The following is a 22,070-nucleotide window of genomic DNA, read 5'->3' on the forward strand; positions in this document are numbered from 1 at the left end:
GTAATTCCATTAGTATAGTGGGTTGGAAACATTTTTATATGAGTGATTAGTTTACATTAATGACAGTATATTTCTCTTTACCTCAAGGCACAGGGTTTCAGACACATTTCTGTATCAGTAGGTGCATTTAACGTATACGTGGGACTGAGTTTCGATTCCCAGTACTTCCAGGAATTTTTCTTGGTGAGAGGATTTGTATGGGATGTTCTCAGCTTGCAAGGTGAACTAGCAGCTACTAAACTGATTAGAAATGGTTTCAAGATCAAGAAACCTGACAACAATCGGGAGAGCGATGTGCTGACCACATGCCCCTTTGTACTGTATCCAGTGATGCCATTGGCTGAGGAAGACACAGTGGTCAGTTGGGTCTGACTGGGACCTTTATCTGGAACTTTACCTTTACTTAAAGTGCATTTAACAAATGATAACAACAACCATAACTGTTGCTCTGTTACAATAGTTACATATTTTTCAAGAGCATAATTTTCATATTCCATATTGGTAGTTATTGACATGTTGATTCACACACAATGCTCATGAATTTTTTTGTAATGGCATAAATAAATAAACATCATGTGATTATATATGAGGGGTTAGAATAGTGCATGGTACTGGAACTCATATCTAGATATTTGACTTAAGTTTGCAGTGTCCTACCGATTCAGCCAGCAATGCATGTTTACAGGTCAGTCTGAACATTCAGATTGTCATTGGATCTGCTTCAAAGTCATATTCTTCTTTGTTCCTAGGTTGGAAGCAGTTTTGAGTGTATAAAATCATTGAGTGCTGAAAATCATCTTTATATTTCTTTTTAATTCATAAAATTCTCATGAGCCCATTGCTTACTATGTGTTACTAATATAATCCTACTGGTATTTATAATATGTGTTGATTGCTACATAACATTTCCTTTCAACCATCTCACTTGGTTTCCCACACTTGGGGTCACTTATATTTGAATCACACCCATATAATTTTGACATCGTTTGTGATTGAACAATGTAGCAACTTAACCTTTTATTTTAATGACCATGACCTAATGGATAATAGATGATCAGTTTTAACTGCTACAGGAGTTGTTTCAGTTGGAAACAGCTTCTCCACAATGCTATATTCAAGGAAAAGAGGTTCTGCAATAATCAAGCTCAACAAAGTTAAATATATTGAAATACCCTCAAACACTACTATAATAATCTGCACACATAATCCACACTGAATTCATTGGCCGGTGTGGTAGATGCAAATGCATAATATCAGCACTCCATAGTTATAATCACCTTGTGGAAAAAGCACTTTGTCACCATTTGGCATAATTCTTAAGGTTTGCTGAGCACAGCCTGTAGGGATTGGGGACACACTCAGCCAGTATGATATGCATCATCCTGCTGCAATCATTACAACCACCACTCTACTTACTGCTCAACTGCATCTGATAATGCACCTGACTCTTGACAATTCATTTCTGGGTTACTCCCAATCTGTATGAGTAAAATATGGATATCTGTGAGTAACAGCTGTAGATCGTTTACATCCCCACCCTAAAAGAACTTCCTTAACATTAAATCAAAGAACAAATAAAAAAAGTTACAATGTATCACAGTATCTCTGACACTGGTAGTAAACAAAATCATTACACAAGAATTGCCATACACACTCATGAAAAATGGTAATATTTTCACAAATTCTATTTCACATTTAATTACAATGAATCTTATTAATAGCTTGTGTGGCCCATCAAATACATAATTGTCTCTGGTTACCGTATTCAACCCTGACGCTGAGCTCGTACCAGGAATTGGCACCGTAACACTGCCAGCCAACTTCCATCTTAGGGCAGAGGGTTGAATCCTGCACACAACAGACTCCCCACACTGCCCCCATGACTGTATGCAGAGTCAAGGGGCTGTCTTCCTTCTTCACCTTTCAAGTCACAAAAATCTCCATTATACAGATCTCTGTAAACTTAACATCATCTTCACTTCAAATACACTTGCCTTCAGATATATTAATCATCCATATTATCCTCAATAATTATGTAAAAGTTCCTCTGTGCTCCTTAACTGCTCCACACATCATCAACCTCATCACATTAATCATCCTGCACTTCATATTATTCATCAAAACATGTTATTTGTCATCTGCATGTCATTTTACTTGTTTTTCTACACTCCTGGAAATGGAAAAAAGAACACATTGACACCGGTGTGTCAGACCCACCATACTTGCTCCGGACACTGCGAGAGGGCTGTACAAGCAATGATCACACGCACGGCACAGCGGACACACCAGGAACCGCGGTGTTGGCCGTCGAATGGCGTTAGCTGCGCAGCATTTGTACACGGCCGCCGTCAGTGTGAGCAAGTTTGCCGTGGCATACGGAGCTCCATCGCAGTCTTTAACACTGGTAGCATGCCGCGACAGCGTGGGCGTGAACCGTATGTGCAGTTGACGGACTTTGAGCGAGGGCGTATAGTGGGCATGCGGGAGGCTGGGTGGACGTACCGCCGAATTGCTCAACACATGGGGCGTAAGGTCTCCACAGTACATCGATATTGTCACCAGTGGTCGGCGGAAGGTGCACGTGCCCGTCGACCTGGTACCGGACCGCAGCAACGCACGGATGCACGCCAAGACCATAGGATCCTACGCAGTGCCGTAGGGGACCGCACCGCCACTTCCCAGCAAATTAGGGACACTGTTGCTCCTGGGGTATCGGCGAGGACCATTCACAATCGTCTCCATGAAGCTGGGCTACGGTCCCGCACACCGTTAGGCCGTCTTCTGCTCACACCCCAACATCGTGCAGCCCGCCTCCAGTGGTGTCGCGAAAGGCGTGAATGGAGGGACGAATGGAGACGTGTCGTCTTCAGTGATGAGAGTCGCTTCTGCCTTGGTGCCAATGATGGTCGTATGCGTGTTTGGCGCTGTGCAGGTGAGCGCCACAATCAGGACTGCATACGACCGAGGCACACAGGGCCAACACCCAGCATGATGGTGTGGGGAGCGATCTCCTACACTGGCCGTACACCTCTGGTGATTGTCGAGGGGACACTGAATAGTGCACGGTACATCCAAACCATCATCGAACCCATCGTTCTACCATTCCTAGACCGGCAAGGGGATTTGCTGTTCCAATAGGACAATACACGTCTGCATGTATCCCGTGCCACCCAACGTGCTCTAGAAGGTGTAAGTCAACTACCCTGGCCAGCAAGATCTCCGGATCTGTCCCCCATTGAGCATGTTTGGGACTGGATGAAGCGTCGTCTCACGCGGTCTGCACGTCCAGCACGAACACTGGTCCAACTGAGGCATCAGGTGGAAATGGCATGGCAAGCCGTTCCACAGGACTACATCCAGCATCTCTACGATCGTCTCCATGGGAGAATAGCAGCCTGCATTGCTGCAAAAGGTGGATATACACTGTACTAGTGCCAACATTGTGCATGCTCTGTTGCCTGTGTCTATGTGCCTGTGGTTCTGTCAGTGTGATCATGTGATGTATCTGACCCCAGGAATGTGTCAATAAAGTTTCCCCTTCCTGGGACAATGAATTCAAGGTGTTCTTATTTCAATTTCCAGGAGTGTATTTATACAACCATGAGCTGTTATGTCATTCCACTTTCTACAGTTCCTCTTCTTTTTCATGACTCATGGTGAAAACTTACAAACTACTGTTATGCATATGCTAGAAGTCTTACTGAACTCTTTTTGATCCAAATCCTTGGACAAACACTGACTAATCTAAGAAACAATTTTAGTTGTTTTCTTAATCTATGTATACGAGAGGTGAGAGAAGAGTAAGGGAAGTCTCATCCAGTGGAGAGTACAAAAGCCACATTTACTATACCAACAGAAGAGTTGTGTGTTCCTATGCCTACTCTCATTCTATTTCATCATCTGGGTTACCCCATGTATGTTAAGAGATTTGCAATACAGCACGTCTGCAATTGTTGCACCTTGATAACTTTTTGACCAGCATTTCTTCAGAAATTTCACTTCAGATTTACATTACTCTCTTCTTTCTTAAAAACTCCGCTTTTGATGGCTTCAGTTTCCATTCTGTCTTTTGCAAATCTGATTGTGAATTCAACTTTAAAGTGTACTGTAAGAACTCCTTAACCACTTGGTAAATATCACTGAATGCAATTCTTTCAGTTTATATTTCTGCCCTTACCACTATTAATTGATGTAATGATATTACCTTCCCTTGCTGTCAAAATTACTCTATTAAGTTTCCTATCAACCTCTTTAGTTTCATTCTCCTCTTATGTGTACTTTTTTGCAAATGGTTGATCTGTTCCTTAGTTTGCTGCTTGACATCCTGCCTTTGTGTTGCTATTTCTTCCCTCAAATTCACCGTTGGTTCAGTTTGTTTAGTTTCTAGTTTTTTTTAGCAGTGATGTTGCATTCTTGTGGCATTTCTCTCATATTTTTCTTTGTGAGGTTCTTCTGTTCCTTCAACTTAAGTATTACCCATATCACCTCCAAGTTCATCTGAATTCTCCTGGAGCCTGGAAGTTTTTATTTCACCATCTCTCTTCCTTTTTTCATCACACTTCTTCCAGCAATTCTGTCAACTTTCTTTACTCTCGTGGAATACCTCCTCCATGCCCTTTTTGAATTTTTGTAACAGCTTTTGTGTGTTCTTCTCGTTTTCTCATAATACATTCTCTATATTTGTGCTCTCTTCTTTTCATCGTCTTGTGATCTCTTTGAGTTTTCTTGAGACATCCAGATCAAAAACATTTCCAATACTGATTGCAACTGTTCCCTATTTAGACTTAGTTTATCTCTTGCTGCTTTCCTTGGTGCCTGAGTATATGTGATTGGATGACCTAATGGGCAGTCAGCTGACAGTCCACAACCATTGATTCCTGAATAATCTTTATCTTCCTGCACTACCTCCATTTTTTTTTCTAGATTCTATACCTTCTTCCTCTTGTTCTAGCTCAGAAGACATCTGGGTTATTCACAATCTACTAACAAGTATGGTACTATTTGAAGAATCTCTTGGTAAGCCAGACACTCCTATTAACTAACATTTAATTGCGTAAACCTGCCCTGTTCTACTTCAGTTAATACAAATTAAGAAAATGGCTATCACCACTGAATACAATAATCCTCACAAGCCTGTCAAAATCAAACAATAACATTAACATTCACAGTCTTTCAGAAAACTTTTAAATGAGGTATGCAGGATAAATCAATAAACATATGGACCTGTAATTCGCAATAAATAGTACGAACTAATTTCTGTTGCTTGACACTGCCCAGGTGTGTAAATGTGCACAGGCAGGCATACTACACTTCAGAGCAAAATCTCAAAAAAATACTGAAAACTCTGTTTATAATTCTCTTCATTAATGAAAAATGCAATTTCAAATAATTCACATGCTCTGAAGGAAGTGTTATATAAGCTACTACCGCGCCAGCAGATTGTCTTTGCTCACCCATTGACACTAGCACAAATCATGATGTTTGACATCTGGCCATGTTCTGATGCACCTCTATTTATGTCAGGTTGGTCATTCATGTTTTCACCTGCTGCATCATAATTTTGTGATTTGCTGAGTCACTACACAATGGAGTTACCATTTCGTGTACTTAACTGGTTAGCCACTCACTGCCACACCTGCTGTGTAGTTTGGAGTTTCACCACCAGAAGTCGATGATGGTCTGGTGTAACTCTTTTCTGATGTGCAAATCCTTTCATTTGTCTGGTCCTATACTTTGGCTCAGCTTGTCTGCATGCACATGTGATGTCATTCAACAATTGTGAAACTGTCATAACTAGGTCAAGAACATTGGAATACCATCACTTGCTGTTATAATAATTGCACATGTAAGCCACACTTGAATCCATTGGCTGGTGTGCTAGCCACAAATATGTGACATTGGCGCACCATATTTATTACCACTTTTTTGGTAGAAACACTTTGTCACCATTCAGCCAACTGATGATGATTGGGGACACAACCATTACAATATGCCCTCTCCCACTACACCATTATAACCATCTCTTTACTCACTCACTGCTAAGTTGCATCTGACAACAATATCACTTGCTTGGTGCAGTCAGCACTTGACAATTGATTTCTGCCTTGCCTTTGATCTGTGCAAGTTAAATATGATTATCAGTGAGTAAGGGGTAGTGGATCCCTTACAGATTCAATAGTTCACAAGTGAGATACACTCTCTGCCATGTGGAGGCAGGCCAGTACAATGTCAATGTTAATCAATATTCATGCATTATATGACGACAAAAGATGGCTGCCACCTTCCTAAACATTTTCAACATCTTAAATATACATCAGTGGAAAATCAAGGATGGAATATACACTCCTGGAAATTGAAATAAGAACACCGTGAATTCATTGTCCCAGGAAGGGGAAACTTTATTGACACATTCCTGGGGTCAGATACATCACATGATCACACTGACAGAACCACAGGCACATAGACACAGGCAACAGAGCATGCACAATGTCGGCACTAGTACAGTGTATATCCACCTTTCGCAGCAATGCAGGCTGCTATTCTCCCATGGAGACGATCATAGAGATGCTGGATGTAGTTCTGTGCAACGGCTTGCCATGCCATTTCCACCTGGCGCCTCAGTTGGACCAGCGTTCGTGCTGGACGTGCAGACCGTGTGAGACAACGCTTCATCCAGTCCCAAACATGCTCAATGGGGGACAGATCCCGAGATCTTGCTGGCCAGGGTAGTTGACTTACACCTTCCACAGCACGTTGGGTGGCACGGTATACATGCGGACATGCATTGTCCTGTTGGAACAGCAAGTTCCCTTGCCGGTCTGGGAATGGTAGAACGATGGGTTCGATGACGGTTTGGATGTACCGTGCACTATTCAGTATCCCCTCGATGATCACCAGAGGTGTACGGCCAGTGTAGGAGATCGCTCCCCACACCATGATGCCTCCCCACACCTGTGTGCCTCGGTCGTATGCAGTCCTGATTGTGGCGCTCACCTGCACGGCGCCAAACACGCATACGATCATCATTGGCACCAAGGCAGAAGCGACTCTCTTCGCTGAAGACGACACGTCTCCATTCGTCCCTCCATTCACGCCTTTCGCGACACCACTGGAGGCGGGCTGCACGATGTTGGGGCGTGAGCGGAAGACGGCCTAACAGTGTGCGGGACCGTAGCCCAGCTTCACGGAGACGGTTGCGATTGGTCCTCGCCGATACCCCAGGAGCAACAGTGTCCCTAATTTGCTGGGAAGTGCGGTCCCCTACTGCACTGCGTAGGATCCTACGGTCTTGGCGTGCATCCGTGCGTTGCTGCGGTCCGGTACCAGGTCGACGGGCACGTGCACCTTCCGCCGACCACTGGCGACAACATCGATGTACTGTGGAGACCTCACGCCCCACGTGTTGAGCAATTCGGCAGTACGTCCACCCGGCCTCCCGCATGCCCACTATATGCCCTCGCTCAAAGTCCGTCAACTGCACATATGGTTCACGTCCATGCTGTCGTGGCATGCTACCAGTGTTAAAGACTGCGATGGAGCTCCATATGCCACGGCAAACTGGCTGACACTGACGGTGGCGGTGCACAAATGCTGCGCAGCTAACGCCATTCGACGGCCAACACCACGGTTCCTGGTGTGTCCGCTGTGCCGTGCGTGTGATCATTGCTTGTACAGCCCTCTCGCAGTGTCCGGAGCAAGTATGGTGGGTCTGACACACCGGTGTCAATGTGTTCTTTTTTCCATTTCCAGGAGTGTATATGACAAATCAGCACTCCCCAAGTAGAAGAGACACTAAGCAACACATAACCAGATAGAAATGAGGAAATATTTCTTAGCTTCAACATAAAGGTACTTGCTCAGGACTAACACATAGAGCTGCATAACATTATTGCCATGATACATTTGTACTGGGCCACCTAGTGGGTTTTCTCTGCCAGCTGATACTGGCATTTGTTCATAAAAGATAGGATCCTGTGACTGGCCATATTGATGCAAGAGCATGCATTCAGTTATTTATTTATCAACAGTGTTCCATAAATCTCATTATGTATTGTACACTGTCTGAGGGACCTTCAAAAAGTTCTAAACTTGATAACAAAAACACAAGAATTTATTTTTCATCAAAGTCACTTTGTAAGTATTTACCCCAGTGACTTCCTTACTTTTTAAAACTCTCAGTATAATATGTAAAATAATGGAAAGGTGACAGATGTGTGGCACATAGAAGCATTCTAGAGAAAACTCTTTGTTTTAGCATTTGATGGCCACAAGTAATAAAAGACTTCTCCAATAGCACAAATAAATGAGTTAAATTCGATCTTATTATTTCATTTGAATCTCTGCCTGTCTATTTCTTCACACATGAAAATCAAGAGCGAAATAAAGTAAATATGATGAACATGGTGTACTTTGAAGTGAAGGTTGTAGAGTTCAGCAGCATTTATATGAGATCTTTGTGAGAATGTGTTATCATAATGAAAGAAGACTTTTTGAAAGAAAACTTTTCTCTTTGCAATGTGTGTGTATTTATTCCAAAAACCCTTTTTAAATTTGTCTAGTAGTGCTGCATAACACTGTCTAGAGATGTTCCTACACTTGTAAAGATAGACTGAGTGCCACAACACTAGCATCCCAGAAAATAAGTATAGTTTTTCCTGCTGACAGAACCATTCTATTCCCTTTGGTGTAGCATCATCTTCATTGTTCACTTTTGCAATTATTTTACCTCTAGCTTGTAATACTGAATTCATGTTTGTCCACATATCTATTATATTTCTTTCTCCTTCTCCCTGTATAGGGACTATATGAAATATTCACTGCAGGACAATACTAAGTGTTTTAGCCATGAGCTGTTTGTTGCAATGATCCGTGGTGGTTTGGCAGATGTTTACGGCAACACTGCACCATCAAATATGACATAGTGATCAGGTGGCACAGGCACTTCCAGTGTTGCCAGATAAGGCTGCATGATGATGAACTCTACATTGAACCATCTCTATTTGAAGAACAGGGAACTGTAAGAGATGTTTTAAGTCCCTGGTGCTTGAAGATCAGCATATCACAACTGAGGTGATAGTGGAAGAAGTGAAAATTAGTTATGGATCAGTTTTCAGGATCTTGCATGAAATGTTGAATGTGAGAAAGGTTGCCATGTGCTTTGTGTATGACTGCTCACCCCCATTCAGAAAGTTCACTAAATCAAGGCAGTGGCAGAAATATTGCAGCTCCATCAGACCTTTCCAGGTGACTTCTGTAGCCACATGAATACTGTGGATGAGTGATGGCTGTACCTCTATGACCCCAAGACAAAGGAGGATAGTGAGCAGTGGAAATATGTGGATTCACTTGGACCAAAAAAGCCAAAGACTGAATCACTACCAGACAAGGTGGTGCTGAACATTTCTTGAGACTGCCATGGTGTGTTGCTTACAGATTATTGTTGTAATTAATTATTATTTAAGATATTATATTTGTGGCAGTAGTACATGACATTTCTATTGAATTAATTTTTAATTTTTTTCTGCAACTTCTTATGATTGGCTACATATTCATGCAAGGTCCAATGTGGTATACTACCTCTCAGACTATCTATTAATGGTTTATTTTATTTTTCAGTTAGGCTGTGAAAACAAAGTGTTCAAGGCTCTATGTGTACAACAATCAATCCGTTAAACCTTTGCTATCTCATCCAATGTGAAATTTACTCATGATAACGCTCATCAATATTTAAGTATGGGCATGTCTATCTACATAATGAGAAGAGAAAATTACAGAGATTCTCACACTTTTAATTGGAGATCCAGTAACTCCTGAACAGTACAATGTTGTGAAACTGAGAACAAAATACTTCATTTCTTGTACTATCAATATCGGAGAGAAAGTGTTCACTAATCTATTTCTTGCTGTGTTACGAGAAGTAGCTAACAGCTGAATTGCTGCAATGTAAAAATTATGTGCCATGAGCATCTATGACTATCACTGTTATAAACTACTACTACTGCTAGTATTAATTTAATTATTATTCATTTTTATTAATATCTCACATGAAGCTAGCAACAGATCCTCAAGTAAACTAATAAGTATTTTGGGATATTATATTATGCACATAAGTAGAAAACAATAGCAGGACCATAGTACCAAAACCTCCTGATGAAGTTATGGTAGAGTTGAGATGAACTGGTGCACGACTATACCTAAGGGACTGTTTTTGCTCCTCAAAAATGGCCAAGTGCATTCTGTACTGAGTACAGTCACATGTGCTGCTTCTTTAGGCCATCAAATTTTGTGTCACAACATCCAGTGACTTCTTCCTCTTTCCTCCGATGAAGAAACCATAGCGTGGCTGTCATTTCTGGAATGATGATGAGGCGACATTCAAGGTGGAACTTCTCCTGGACAGCTAAGTCTCTGCCAAGTGAACAACTGTTGGCAAAGCATGTTGTATTAAAGGGTAATATGTAAAGAGGACTAACACCTTCACCAAGTTCCAAGGTTGCAGCTTCATTTTTTGAGGTGACGGTTAAAACTGTATCACTACCACTTATACTAAACAGGTAATCAGAAAGATGAAAATAAGAAATACAAAGAAAATAAAACTCCAAAAACTTGCTGAACACAAGTACTATGTTCTTCTTTCTGTATTGTTACTGGTACAAAAATCAATAAATCATTTTGATACTTGTCATTAATTGTATTTCCACTGAATTTCAGCTATATCCTTTAATTATTTTAATGGAGTTCTATGTCATATACTACAAAAAACTGACATTTACCAATACTTAATTTCTTATTTCCTGAAAATAAATTGTATCCTAATGGTACAGTGTAGTTTATAGTGTAATTTTTCTCCACTGTCATCTCATTGCAGGATTTGGAAGGTATAAGCTTACCTGATGATATCCTAGACACCATAGCTCAGCAACCAGTATCACAAGATGATTTGCAAGAATCTTAATATGAGCAAAAAGAAAAAGAAAACTCCAGTAACTATTGAATGTCAAGACAAATTTTGTTCAATTAGCTCTGACAATAAAATGCAGAGATAAGGATTTTGCTGCAAGACATAAATGTCTCTTTGCTTTCACTTTCTTTTTTCAGCAAATTACTTACCACAGAGCTTCACTTAGTATAATTAAGTGCAGAAAAGGTAGAGGTACATGTGTAGATTTTGCCCTCCTCAGTTCCAAAAAGACCTATTTAATCTCAGTAACTTCTAATATATGACACATGTTGCACCATTGTACAAAGCAACAAGGATAGGATACCCTCAAAATACTATTATATGAGATTCTAAACTCAAACAAAACAAGACAAAAAAGAATTGTCTTTTAAGGAGTGCACAATAATTAGTTTCCAGTGTATACAGTGAATCCACAAGAGTCAAGCAGATCAATCTGTATTGTGTTATAGTGGGGCCAATAATGTCCAGACTGGATTAATACGAGGGTTTCAAGTCAAAATTGCTGATATGTGGTTTGAAAATATAAGTACAACATGTAATTATTAAACAACTTTGTAACTCACTGTATGGACAATACAGAACTAAGAACAGATTTTAAAAAGTATGCACATAGCGAAATCTGTTACCTCAAAGATGTTACGTGGCACTAAAATTTTAATCTCAGTACACCCCCTCAGTTTTTATGGACAACTATAAATTCAGAACTGAATTGTAAGTTCTTAGCTCTAATGTTGAAATCCAAGTCCTTCAACACATCCCAAATGCTCTGGTGCAGGAGGAGTCTGTCAATCATGTTCTTCCCCCTACCTTTTCTTTCTTACTTACTTTCTCTTTTTTTCCAAATATCTTCCAGATTATCACTTCTGTGACATGTATACAACAATGACATAGTTACAGTGAAAAATTGTTCGATGGAGGGAAATAAAAATGTAACTAAAAACATTTTGTTTAATAATGGATAGGAAGTTGTTGATTTTTCTCAGTCTGAGTTAACTGATGCAGTACAGGCTTGTTCTTTTAATGATAGTAATAAAGTTATTTCTGGTACAAAGCGGAAAAAAAACTGCAGATGGTGAGAAGGTGGGAGTAGGTGAAGGGGCTGTTGATGTAAATATTGCTATATCTGGTGATGCTGAGACTGAATGTGTACAGATGTTAAGTGAAAAAGTTAGCAAAGTTGTTGCTGATATTGTTGATGTGGAATAGTGCAGATATATAGGGACATAAATACTGTACAGGTGATAATGACAACTATAACGAATTAATTAAAGATGCAGTAATGTTAATATTTAGGATCTGGGGATTGAACAGAAAACTGTTGATGTAAACATTTATGTTCCTGACATGGAAAAGGAGTGTGTACAGGTAATGAATTAAAATGTTGCTGAAGTTAATTATCTTGTTGGCAAAGATTTTAAGGTTCTGAAAATTAGTAATGAGGTAAGTGTCAAGCAATTAGTAAATGTCGAGGTAAGTAATATTATACTGAAGTGTGAAAAAAATGAAAGATGAAAATTCATCAAATTAAAGAAACCTGTTCTCAAGTTATTGGTTATGGATATGTACGGATCATTAGAGACATAAAAAGAAATGAACAGTTCATAAAGAGTAACATTTTGTGAGAAAGAGCAAAAAGTTATTTCCTGTGCAAAAAGTAACTTTCAGTAACAAGCTTCAAAACGTAAATTTTAATTCTTGTCCTCTGTCCACAATTTTCAGTGAAGGTGTGAAGGAAGTAACTTGTGGTAGTACGAATCATGGATCAATTGGCAGTGCAAGTGCAATGAGAACAATTCCAAATGTGAAGACCAAAGAACTGAATGTCAATGTAAATCTACATCTATACTCTGAAAAACCACTGTGAGGTGCATGGCAGAGGGTATGTCTCATTGTACCACTTATTAGGGCTTCTTCCTGTTCCATTCATGTGTGGAGTGCAGGTGGAATGATTGTTTGAATGCCACTTTGCATGCAGTAATTATTCTAATCTTATCCTCAGGATCCCTGTATGACCGATTCACTGGCACTTGTGGTATGTCCCTAGAGTAATCATTTAAAGCTGGTTCTTGAAACTTTATTAATAGACTTTCTCAGGGTAGTTTACATCTGTGGTCAAGGGTCTGCCACTTCAGTTCCTTCAGTATCTCTGTGACACTCTCCCCTGGATTAAACAAACCTGTGACCATTCATACTGCCCTTCTCTGTATATGTTCAGTATCCCCTGTTAGTCCTATCTGGTATGGGGCCGACACTCTTGAGCAATATTCTAGGATGGGTCACACAAATGATCTGAGAAATCTCTTCAGAAGACTGATTGCACTTCCCCAATTTTCTACCAATAAACCAAAATCTACCACATGCTTTACCCATGCCTGAACCTAGGTGATAACCCCATTTCATATCCCTACAAAGTGTTACTCCCAGGTATTTGTGTGAGTTGCCCAATTTCAACAGTGAATCATTGATATTACAAGTGACAGAATATTACATTTTGTCATTTTGTGAAGTGCACAATTTTACATTTCTGAATATTTAAAGCAAGTTTTCAATCTCTATACCACAATGAAATTTTATCAATGTCTCACTAAATATGTATGCAGCTTCTCTCAGATACTAATTCATTACAGACATATGCAGAGAGCCTGAGTTTACTTTTAATATTGTATGCACAGTCATTAATATACAACATGAACACCAAGGGTCCCAACACGCTTCCCAGGGCACACCTCAAGTTACTTCTACATCTGACAATGACTCAAGATAACGAGTAATGTTCACCCTACCAAAAAGTCCTCAGCCCAGTAACAAAGTTCACATGATACCGCATATGGTCATACTTTTGACAATAAATGCTGCATTTGTACACTGATTTTCCCATTTTGTTTTGATTTTGTTCCATTTTGTCACTGTCAGTCTCAGTACCTTTTGATTTGTGTGCAAAACACTTACCCAATGTAACAAAACTCACAGATCTCACATTTTTACTGTCTTTCAGAATCCTTCTGTTGTGTTCTTCAAATATTTTTACTTATAGACTTTAGCATGTAAGTACATGAACAGAAATAAACTCTAGTTGTGTGGTTCAATATAAAAATGATGTTATGTTACATTAATGATACGTTGCTTTCAAAGAGTCATTAATTAAAAAGATTTCAATCTCATAAGGAGTACTAATATTACTGAAGATTACATTTTAGGCTCTCCTGAAACATAATAAAAAATATGACTTTGTGGAGATGCATGTTTTTGATACTGTAGTCTTCTAGATGCCTGCATTCTGCATCTATAGTAAGACATGGACAATCATGACATATTCAAAGGACTGAATCTTAAACATTCAATCAGATACAAAAATTGCTAGTGCAGTCAGGTATTATATAGCTACAGTTCAGTTAAACAAGAAATATTTTCTACCTTCTCTTTTTAATCTTGCTTCTCAGAAAATAGCACACTATGTAACAGACTCTTTTTCACATGGTACTTGTACTCCTGATGTAACCATGTAGTGATTCATATCAGATTCTTTTTGACCAAATAGTCATATAGAGAGATGGTGGAATCCGTGCAGTGCACTTGGAACAAAATTTCTGCAGTGATTACATACAAGTTATCTACCTATCCTCTACCTTTGAAAATACATGTGGAAAATGTTTAATTTTAGTGCTGATGCCCCTAAGAGCTACATGATTCACATTTGCTATTCATGTAGAATCTAAACTCAACATGGAGAGTTCTCTATATAGTGTTGATAACTTCTGATTCATAAATGAAAGCAGCAAGAGTCATTTAAAGAATAGAAAGAAACTTCCACATGAGAAAAATATATTAAAACAAAGATTCCAAGACTTACCAAGTGGGAAAGCGCCGGTAGACAGGCACAATAAAATAACACACAAACATACACACAAAATTTCTAGCTTTCGCAAGCAACAGTTGCTTCTTCAGGAAAGAGGGAAGGAGAGGGAAAGATGAAAGGATGTGGGTTTTAAGGGAGAGGGTAAGGAGTCATTCCAATCCCGGGAGTGGAAAGACTTACCTTAGGGGGAAAAAAGAATAGGTATATACTCGCACGCGCACACACACACACACACACACACACACACACACACACACACACACACACACACACACACACACACACATATCCATCCATACATGTGTCTGTATATGTATGGATGGATATGTGTGTGTGTTTCCCGCTTGGCAAGCCTTGGAAAACAAAGATTCCAAGACTTACCAAGCGGGAAATAGGCACAATAAATAAAACACACAAACACACACACACAGAATTTTGAGCTTTCGCAACCGACGGTTGCTTCTTCAGGAAAGAGGGAAGGAGAGGGAAAGACGAAAGGATGTGGGTTTTAAGGGAGAGGGTAAGGAGTCATTCCAATCCCGGGAATGGAAAGAATTACGTTAGGGGGAAAAGGACAGGTGTACACTCGCACACACACACATATCCATCCGCACATACACAGACACAAGCAGACACATACAAGAAAGAAACTTCCACATGGGAAAAATATATTAAAAACAAAGATTCCAAGACTTACCAAATGGGAAAGCTTTCGCAACTGGCGGCTGCTTCGTCAGGAAAGAGGGAAGGAAAAGGAAAGATGAAAGGATGTGGGTTTTAAGGGAGAGGGTAAGGAGTCATTCCAATCCCGGGAGTGGAAAGACTGACCTTAGGGGGAAAAAAGGACAGGTGTACACTCGCACACACACACATATCCATCTGCCCATACACAGACTCAAGCAGAAACACACACACACTATATATATAAAATAGAAAGAAACTTCCACATGGGAAAAATATATTAAAAACAAAGATTCCAAGACTTACCAAGCGGGAAAGCGCCGGTAGATACGCACAATGAAGAAAACACACAAACACACACACAGAATTTCGAGCTTTCGCAACCGGCGGCTGCTTCGTCAGGAAAGAGGGAAGGAAAAGGAAAGATGAAAGGATGTGGGTTTTAAGGGAGAGGGTAAGGAGTTATTCCAATCCCGGGAGCGGAAAGACTTACCTTAGGGGGAAAGGATAGGTATATACTCGGGCGCGCACACACACACACACACACACACACACATATCCATCTATACATACACAGACACAAGCAGACATATGTCTGCTTGTGTCTGTGTATGTATAGATGGATATGTGTGTGTGTGTGCACGCGAGTATATACATAAGCTTTCACATTTCTGTAACTTTTGTGTTGTATTTTCTCCTGCTGCCACTTGCTGAGGAATTTTTTTATTTATGCAATTATGTTACATTCTCAAAAACTGATTATTTTAATTGATATTTTCAATACTTTAAGACATAAATATTGCTTTACAATTGATTGTTCTACAAGCTAAAGGAAGACATTATACAAAGGCTGGAGCACTGTTACTTCGTGTACCTAAGTGGTGTAGTTACTTTGTGTACTTACCTGAGTTTCTAAACACATGTGAAAAGAAATTTAAGTACAATCTATACAGTAACCATTTTCATTTTTTATAGCTAAAAAAATAGCTCAAATAATGAGAAATAATCATAATCATGGTGAGTATATTTACATATATTTGAGTTAGATCATTTAAAACAGCTTTGTTTTGTTATGAAGTGATAATGAAACAGGCACAGGTAAAAATTGTTATTATTCCACCTCTATTATTCTACTTATCCAAGCTGAGGCAACCTGGAAGGTGTTTCTCCTTGTGCCATCGAATCATGTGAATGCTTTGAAGTGGTGGTTGGAATAGTTACATTCTGGCATTTGCCCAAGCCCCACAGGAACCAACCGAAACCTGGGGTACGATGCTGTCATCTGTATCAATCCATGTTGTCATTGTTGTTGGTGTTGTGGCCTTCAGTCCTAAGATTAATTTGATGCAGCTCTCCATTCTGCTCTATTCTGTGCAAGCCTCTTCATCTCTGAATAACTCATACAACCTATATCTTTCTGAATCTGCTTACTATACTCATCTCTTGGTCTCCCTCTATGATTTTTACCCCCATCCCTTGATGTCTCAGAATGTGTCATTTCAACCTATCCCTTCTCCCAGTTATGTTGTGCCACAAATTTCTTTTCTCGTCAGTTCTATTCCGTACCTCCTCATTAGTTACGTGATCTGTCCATCTAAGCTGCAGAATCCTTCTGAAGAACCACTTTTCAAAATCTTCTATTCTATTTTTGTCTAAACTGTTTATTGTTCATGTTCTACTTCCATACATTACTGCACTCCATACAAATACTTTCAGAAAAAGACTTCCTGACACTTAAATCTATATTTGATGCTAACATGTTTTCTTCAGAAACATCTTTCAAGCCATTGCCAGTCTACATTTTATCTCCTCTCTACTTTGGCTGCCATTAGTTATGTTGCTGACCAAATAGAAAAACTCATCTACTACTTAAGTGTCTCATTTCCTAATTTAATTCCCTCAGCATCACCTAATTTAATCAGACTACGTCTGATTATCTTTGTTCTGCTTTTGTTGCTCTTCATCTTACATCCTCTTTTCTAGACACAACCCATCACAATGTTGAAATTATGATGCTGTTCTGGAGATATACCAGTGCTCATCATTGACAGAGTAGCACAACTGACACCAGCTAGGTGAAGTTGAGTGAGTGGCCCAGATGGTGGCAGTGGTTCCTGCATGATCCAAATGTGAGACATCAGAACAATCATATAACAAAGATTAGACATACAAAATTAAGTGCTGTTTCTGTTTAAGAGAGTTAATTTGGTTAGAACCCAGTCTCTTATAATTGGAGACACTCGGAGAAAATTGGAAAATACAATACAAATAGATACATAATTATCTGTCCTAATTAGTGTGACATTAATAGTAAGATATTCACCACTAGTGTCTATGTTCATTTTAGTTTGTCATTGACACTGGAACTCAGTATAGCATTCCAAGAGTGGCACAAAGTTCTTATGCATGTGACTTTACCCATGTAACATTCAAAGTTGGGTTCAAATACAGCAAAGCACACAGCTGCTCCATCTTTCTGCACTGTTGGAAGCTGTATATAATTTTCATTCTGCATATACAGTGTGTTAGTTGTGCTGCTGAATGACATCAACTGTTTACAGCATCTCACTCAAAGTAGTTTGTAGATTTCACACCAAACCATACAGTGTTGCCAGCATTTTGGTGCACCAATATTTGAACCCGACAATAATGGGTAAGCAGTGAAACAGTCAGTCCATTTGTCCTTTACTGACATGTGATTGTATCATTCTGTGACACTTAAAAACTCAGATAGCATTCCACATGAAATGATCAATCGTATGCTGGGTTAGACTCCATCTGCATTTCTCAATGTGGTGAGTAATTTCAGATGTTTCACTTGCAGCAGTGACAACATTAGAGCAAATGCTACCCTTGTTCCAGGACAGTTCGCAGTTTATTTACACAAATGGATTATGATACACTGTGTAGATCACTAAGAGTTTCTCCAATTTTGCACCGTAATTTGTCTGCATACATAGTTTATCACTAAATGTCAAGAGACATTTTATTGAATCAAATGTTAGTCTTTAATGTCATTGACTTTAAGGAAACAGATAGCAACATTTCTGAACAAAGAATGTATTCAAGTTAGATAGGAAACACCTCTGTTTAACTACATGTTAGTTGCATAAAACTGCTAATGAATGCTCATTCCCTCACCTTAGCTGACTGATAAATGCATTCAGCACACATGTGACCTAAATAAAAAGTGGACACAACACTTCCTTCACTAACAAGTCAAATCTTTTCACAGAAATAATAGCATTTACCAGAAGAAAAGCACACCAAATTGACAAAAGAATTCATGGTACTTCGAAACAGGAGTGTTCTTAGATGTAGATCTCATTGGATCAACTATCAATGCTAGCTGAAGTTCCCCATTTATAGAGACAACTGCATCAAATTAAATTGTGTGTGTACTACATGTATAGTAACTACAACAAACAAACAGTATTGTGTCACTGAACTATGATTCCAAGACTAGTGTATTAAAAGTGAAATAGGTTATAAACTGTACTATACTGCACCCTTCAATCAAAAATATTTACAGAGACATTTAAATACAAGATCCATACAAAATTAAGTGCTGTTTCTGTTTAAGAGAGTTGATCTCATTGGATCAACTATCAATGCTAGCTGAAGTTCCCCATTTATAAAGACAACTGCATCAAATTAAATTGTGTGTGTACTACATGTATAGTAACTACAACAAACAAACAGCATTGTGTCACTGAACTATGATTCCAAGACTAGTGTATTAAAAGTGAAATAGGTTATAAACTGTACTATACTGCACCCTTCAATCAAAAATATTTACAGAGACATTTAAATACAAGATCCATTGAATAAGTAATTGGAAAAGTTGTATAAAACTGTTTGTGCTTCATGTTAACTTTTGGTGGTGTCCTAGAACTGTTATCAGGTTGGGCTGTAACACTTGCCACAAAAGTGTAATGCTGGGAATCATTGAAACAAGATAGTGTCACCCTTGCAGGTTTGCACCAACATGGAGCAGCGGAGTGTCATTTGATTTCTGTTAGCTGAAGAGTTGAAACCAATCAAAAATTCACTATCAGATGGTAGTGCAGTACAGTGAAAGTGGTTTGACTCAAACACAATATTATGAGTGAGTAGTTGAGTTCAAACAGGGTGTTACAAGTGTTGAACATTCACCAAGCCCAGGATGCCCATCCTGTGCAGCCACAGAGAACAACACTGAGAGAAATGATTAGGTGATATGGGAAAACAGGCAAATTGTTGTGAGTGAATTTGCAGCAATGATGAACATTAGTGTCAGACCTGCCTATCTTATTTCTCATGACATACTGATGTTCAAGTAATTGTGTAAGAGGTGGCTTCCAAAATATTTGAGATCAAAAATAAAAGAAAGGTGCATAGATGTGTGCAGGGAGACCTAAAATTCATCTGTTTTCCCCACCCAACTTTTTACCCTGGATTTGGCACCATCAGATTATCAAATTCCTAGCCACTGAAAGAAACTCTTAGAATGGCTAATCCAAGCAGCAGTGCACACAGCCCCAAGAATTCCTTGCACATGGAAATGAGAATCTTGTCCACTTCTGGCAAAGTGCATAGAGTCTGAGATGGAGTATGTCAAAAAATAAGTAAGTGTTGTATTCTGTTCTCATAATAGATTCCATTTCCTTGTACGCAGTATGTGGTTAAACTTGTATCTCCATAAGGCATATACAACGATGCAGTGTTAGTAACTACATTGCCAGAAAAAGTTAAACAATGGAAAACCCAGGATGGAATGTAACAATATATGAGAAGGAAAGTTGCTACGGTTACTGAAACCACACAGCAGTTGAGTGTGTGAGTTGCGTTTGCATATGTGTGTGTGTGTGTGTGTGTGTGTGTGTGTGTGTGTGTGTGTGTGTGTGTGTGTGATTTTGATCTAATGATGGTGTATGCCACCTGGGGAATAGTAGATGTACTGATGATGGCTTCAGCATCATCCTCCAACAAATAGTGGAGTGGCATAGTTACTATCTGCGTCTACCCATTAATAGGGAATGTTCAGAGACAGAAGGTTGAGTATGGTGAAAATGTGTGAAGCAAGCAGGCAACCGTGCCATGGAGACACACCAAGCTTCCTACATCCAACTGAATGAGTCTGAGAGCTGTCAGATTGTGGTCTTCTGAGTGGAGGGATTGTCTTTCAGAGAATTGCCACACAAGTTGGACGTGCTGCATCAGTTGTGCAGCGTTACTGGTATCAGTGTTCACATGAACTTTCTCACACTCATAGACAAGGTTCTGGATGTTCAGGCAGCAGTAGCAGGTCATAGCATGGATAAGACGGCTTGTGGACACAGATGTGCTAACACAAATTGTTGCAAACTGGTTATCAGTAGTGGGGCTATTGGCACGCACATCTTTAGCCCATCTTCCATTCACACCAGAGCATCAACATGCATGGCTCAACTGGTGTCATAAAGAGGATCACTTGGAAGATGGAATGGTGCGCTGTGGCCTTCAGTGACGAAAGCAAATACTGATACCCATAATTTAATTATTTTGTTAAACTACCAATTTCCACACCTCATTGGCACTATCTTCAGACCTCTAGATGCATAGCTAGATAAGTCATCTAAATGTTCATGCTATGATAGGGATCACTAACTTCAACTGGCTTCCATAGATTTCTGAAGCTCCTCTGTAGACATGGACTTTCTCTACACATTTAACAACTCATTGGTGGTTGTGGTGGTGGGAAAGGGGGGGGGGGGGGAGGGGTACATTGAGATGGCAAGGGTTGTGAATTAGCCATTGAAGTCAAGGCTGTTGGCAGTGATGTGCTCTGCAACGAGGTATTGGACAACTTTCTTGGTCCTTCATTTGAATGGACAGCTGACAGGCAATCATGCACATAAAAAAAGCTGTTAAGGAGCTGAGATGATAAATGACATCACTACTTTTGCAGGTAACTCTGCCTTTGTTGTCATCTATACCTGTAACAGAATTGGATGATGATAATTTGGGATGTCACATATGACAGGGTAAGCACCTAGGTCTTTCACATAGATATGACCCATGTGGCAAGGGAGTTGGGGTGATGAGGAATAAGGAAGGACCAGAATAATTTGTAAATTGTGTAAGTGATGCAATACCACTTTGGGAGAGGTGGGAAGGTTTTGAGAATGATGGTCCTCATTTCAGAGTAGATAGTAGTTTTCTCATTCCAAAGTACTTGTTGGAGTTCTGGCACAAGCATAAGAGTGGTGTTAAAGTCTTTTTGTGCAGGATTTTCAGTCTGGTTTGATGTGTCCCACTAGGTTCTCCTCTTCTGTGCCAATCTCTTCATCTCAAAGTAGCAAAATTAGCATTTATGCAGGATGGTATTGGGTAATAAGATGGTTGGAGTGGGGGTGGTGGGTAAGGGGTTTGCTCCTTTGCAGCTGATTGGTGAGTTGTTAAAGGTTTCTGGAGAATTGGAGCATGTGTGAAAGTTGTAGAGAAGTCTGTATTCTTATTAAGATCTACTACAGACTGGGTGAGGGGCTAATTGCAACTGCAGGTGTAGTATGCAAAATTGATAGAAAGGGTATTATAACCTGGAGCCATGAG

The 22,070-nt window shown here is 39.6% G+C and overlaps 1 protein-coding gene across 2 annotated transcripts in view; it reads left to right on the forward strand.

The window, feature by feature from the left end:
* Window positions 1-12,839, forward strand: part of LOC126267631 (uncharacterized) — a 111,282-nt gene extending 98,443 nt beyond the window's left edge. Inside the window, exon 7 of one of the 2 annotated variants that reach the window (XM_049972932.1) lies at window positions 10,868-11,067. In XM_049972932.1, coding sequence (XP_049828889.1) covers window positions 10,868-10,954 — 87 coding nt within the window. In that variant the 3' untranslated portion in view covers window positions 10,955-11,067. Of the gene's footprint in view, window positions 1-10,867; window positions 11,068-12,679 lie in introns of those variants that run through there. The other variant, XM_049972941.1, reaches the window with a different exon arrangement.
* The last annotated feature ends 9,231 nt before the right edge of the window (window positions 12,840-22,070 follow it).

Source organism: Schistocerca gregaria, chromosome 1, assembly GCF_023897955.1.
Source record: "Schistocerca gregaria isolate iqSchGreg1 chromosome 1, iqSchGreg1.2, whole genome shotgun sequence".
NCBI classification, from domain to species: Eukaryota; Metazoa; Arthropoda; class Insecta; order Orthoptera; family Acrididae; genus Schistocerca; species Schistocerca gregaria.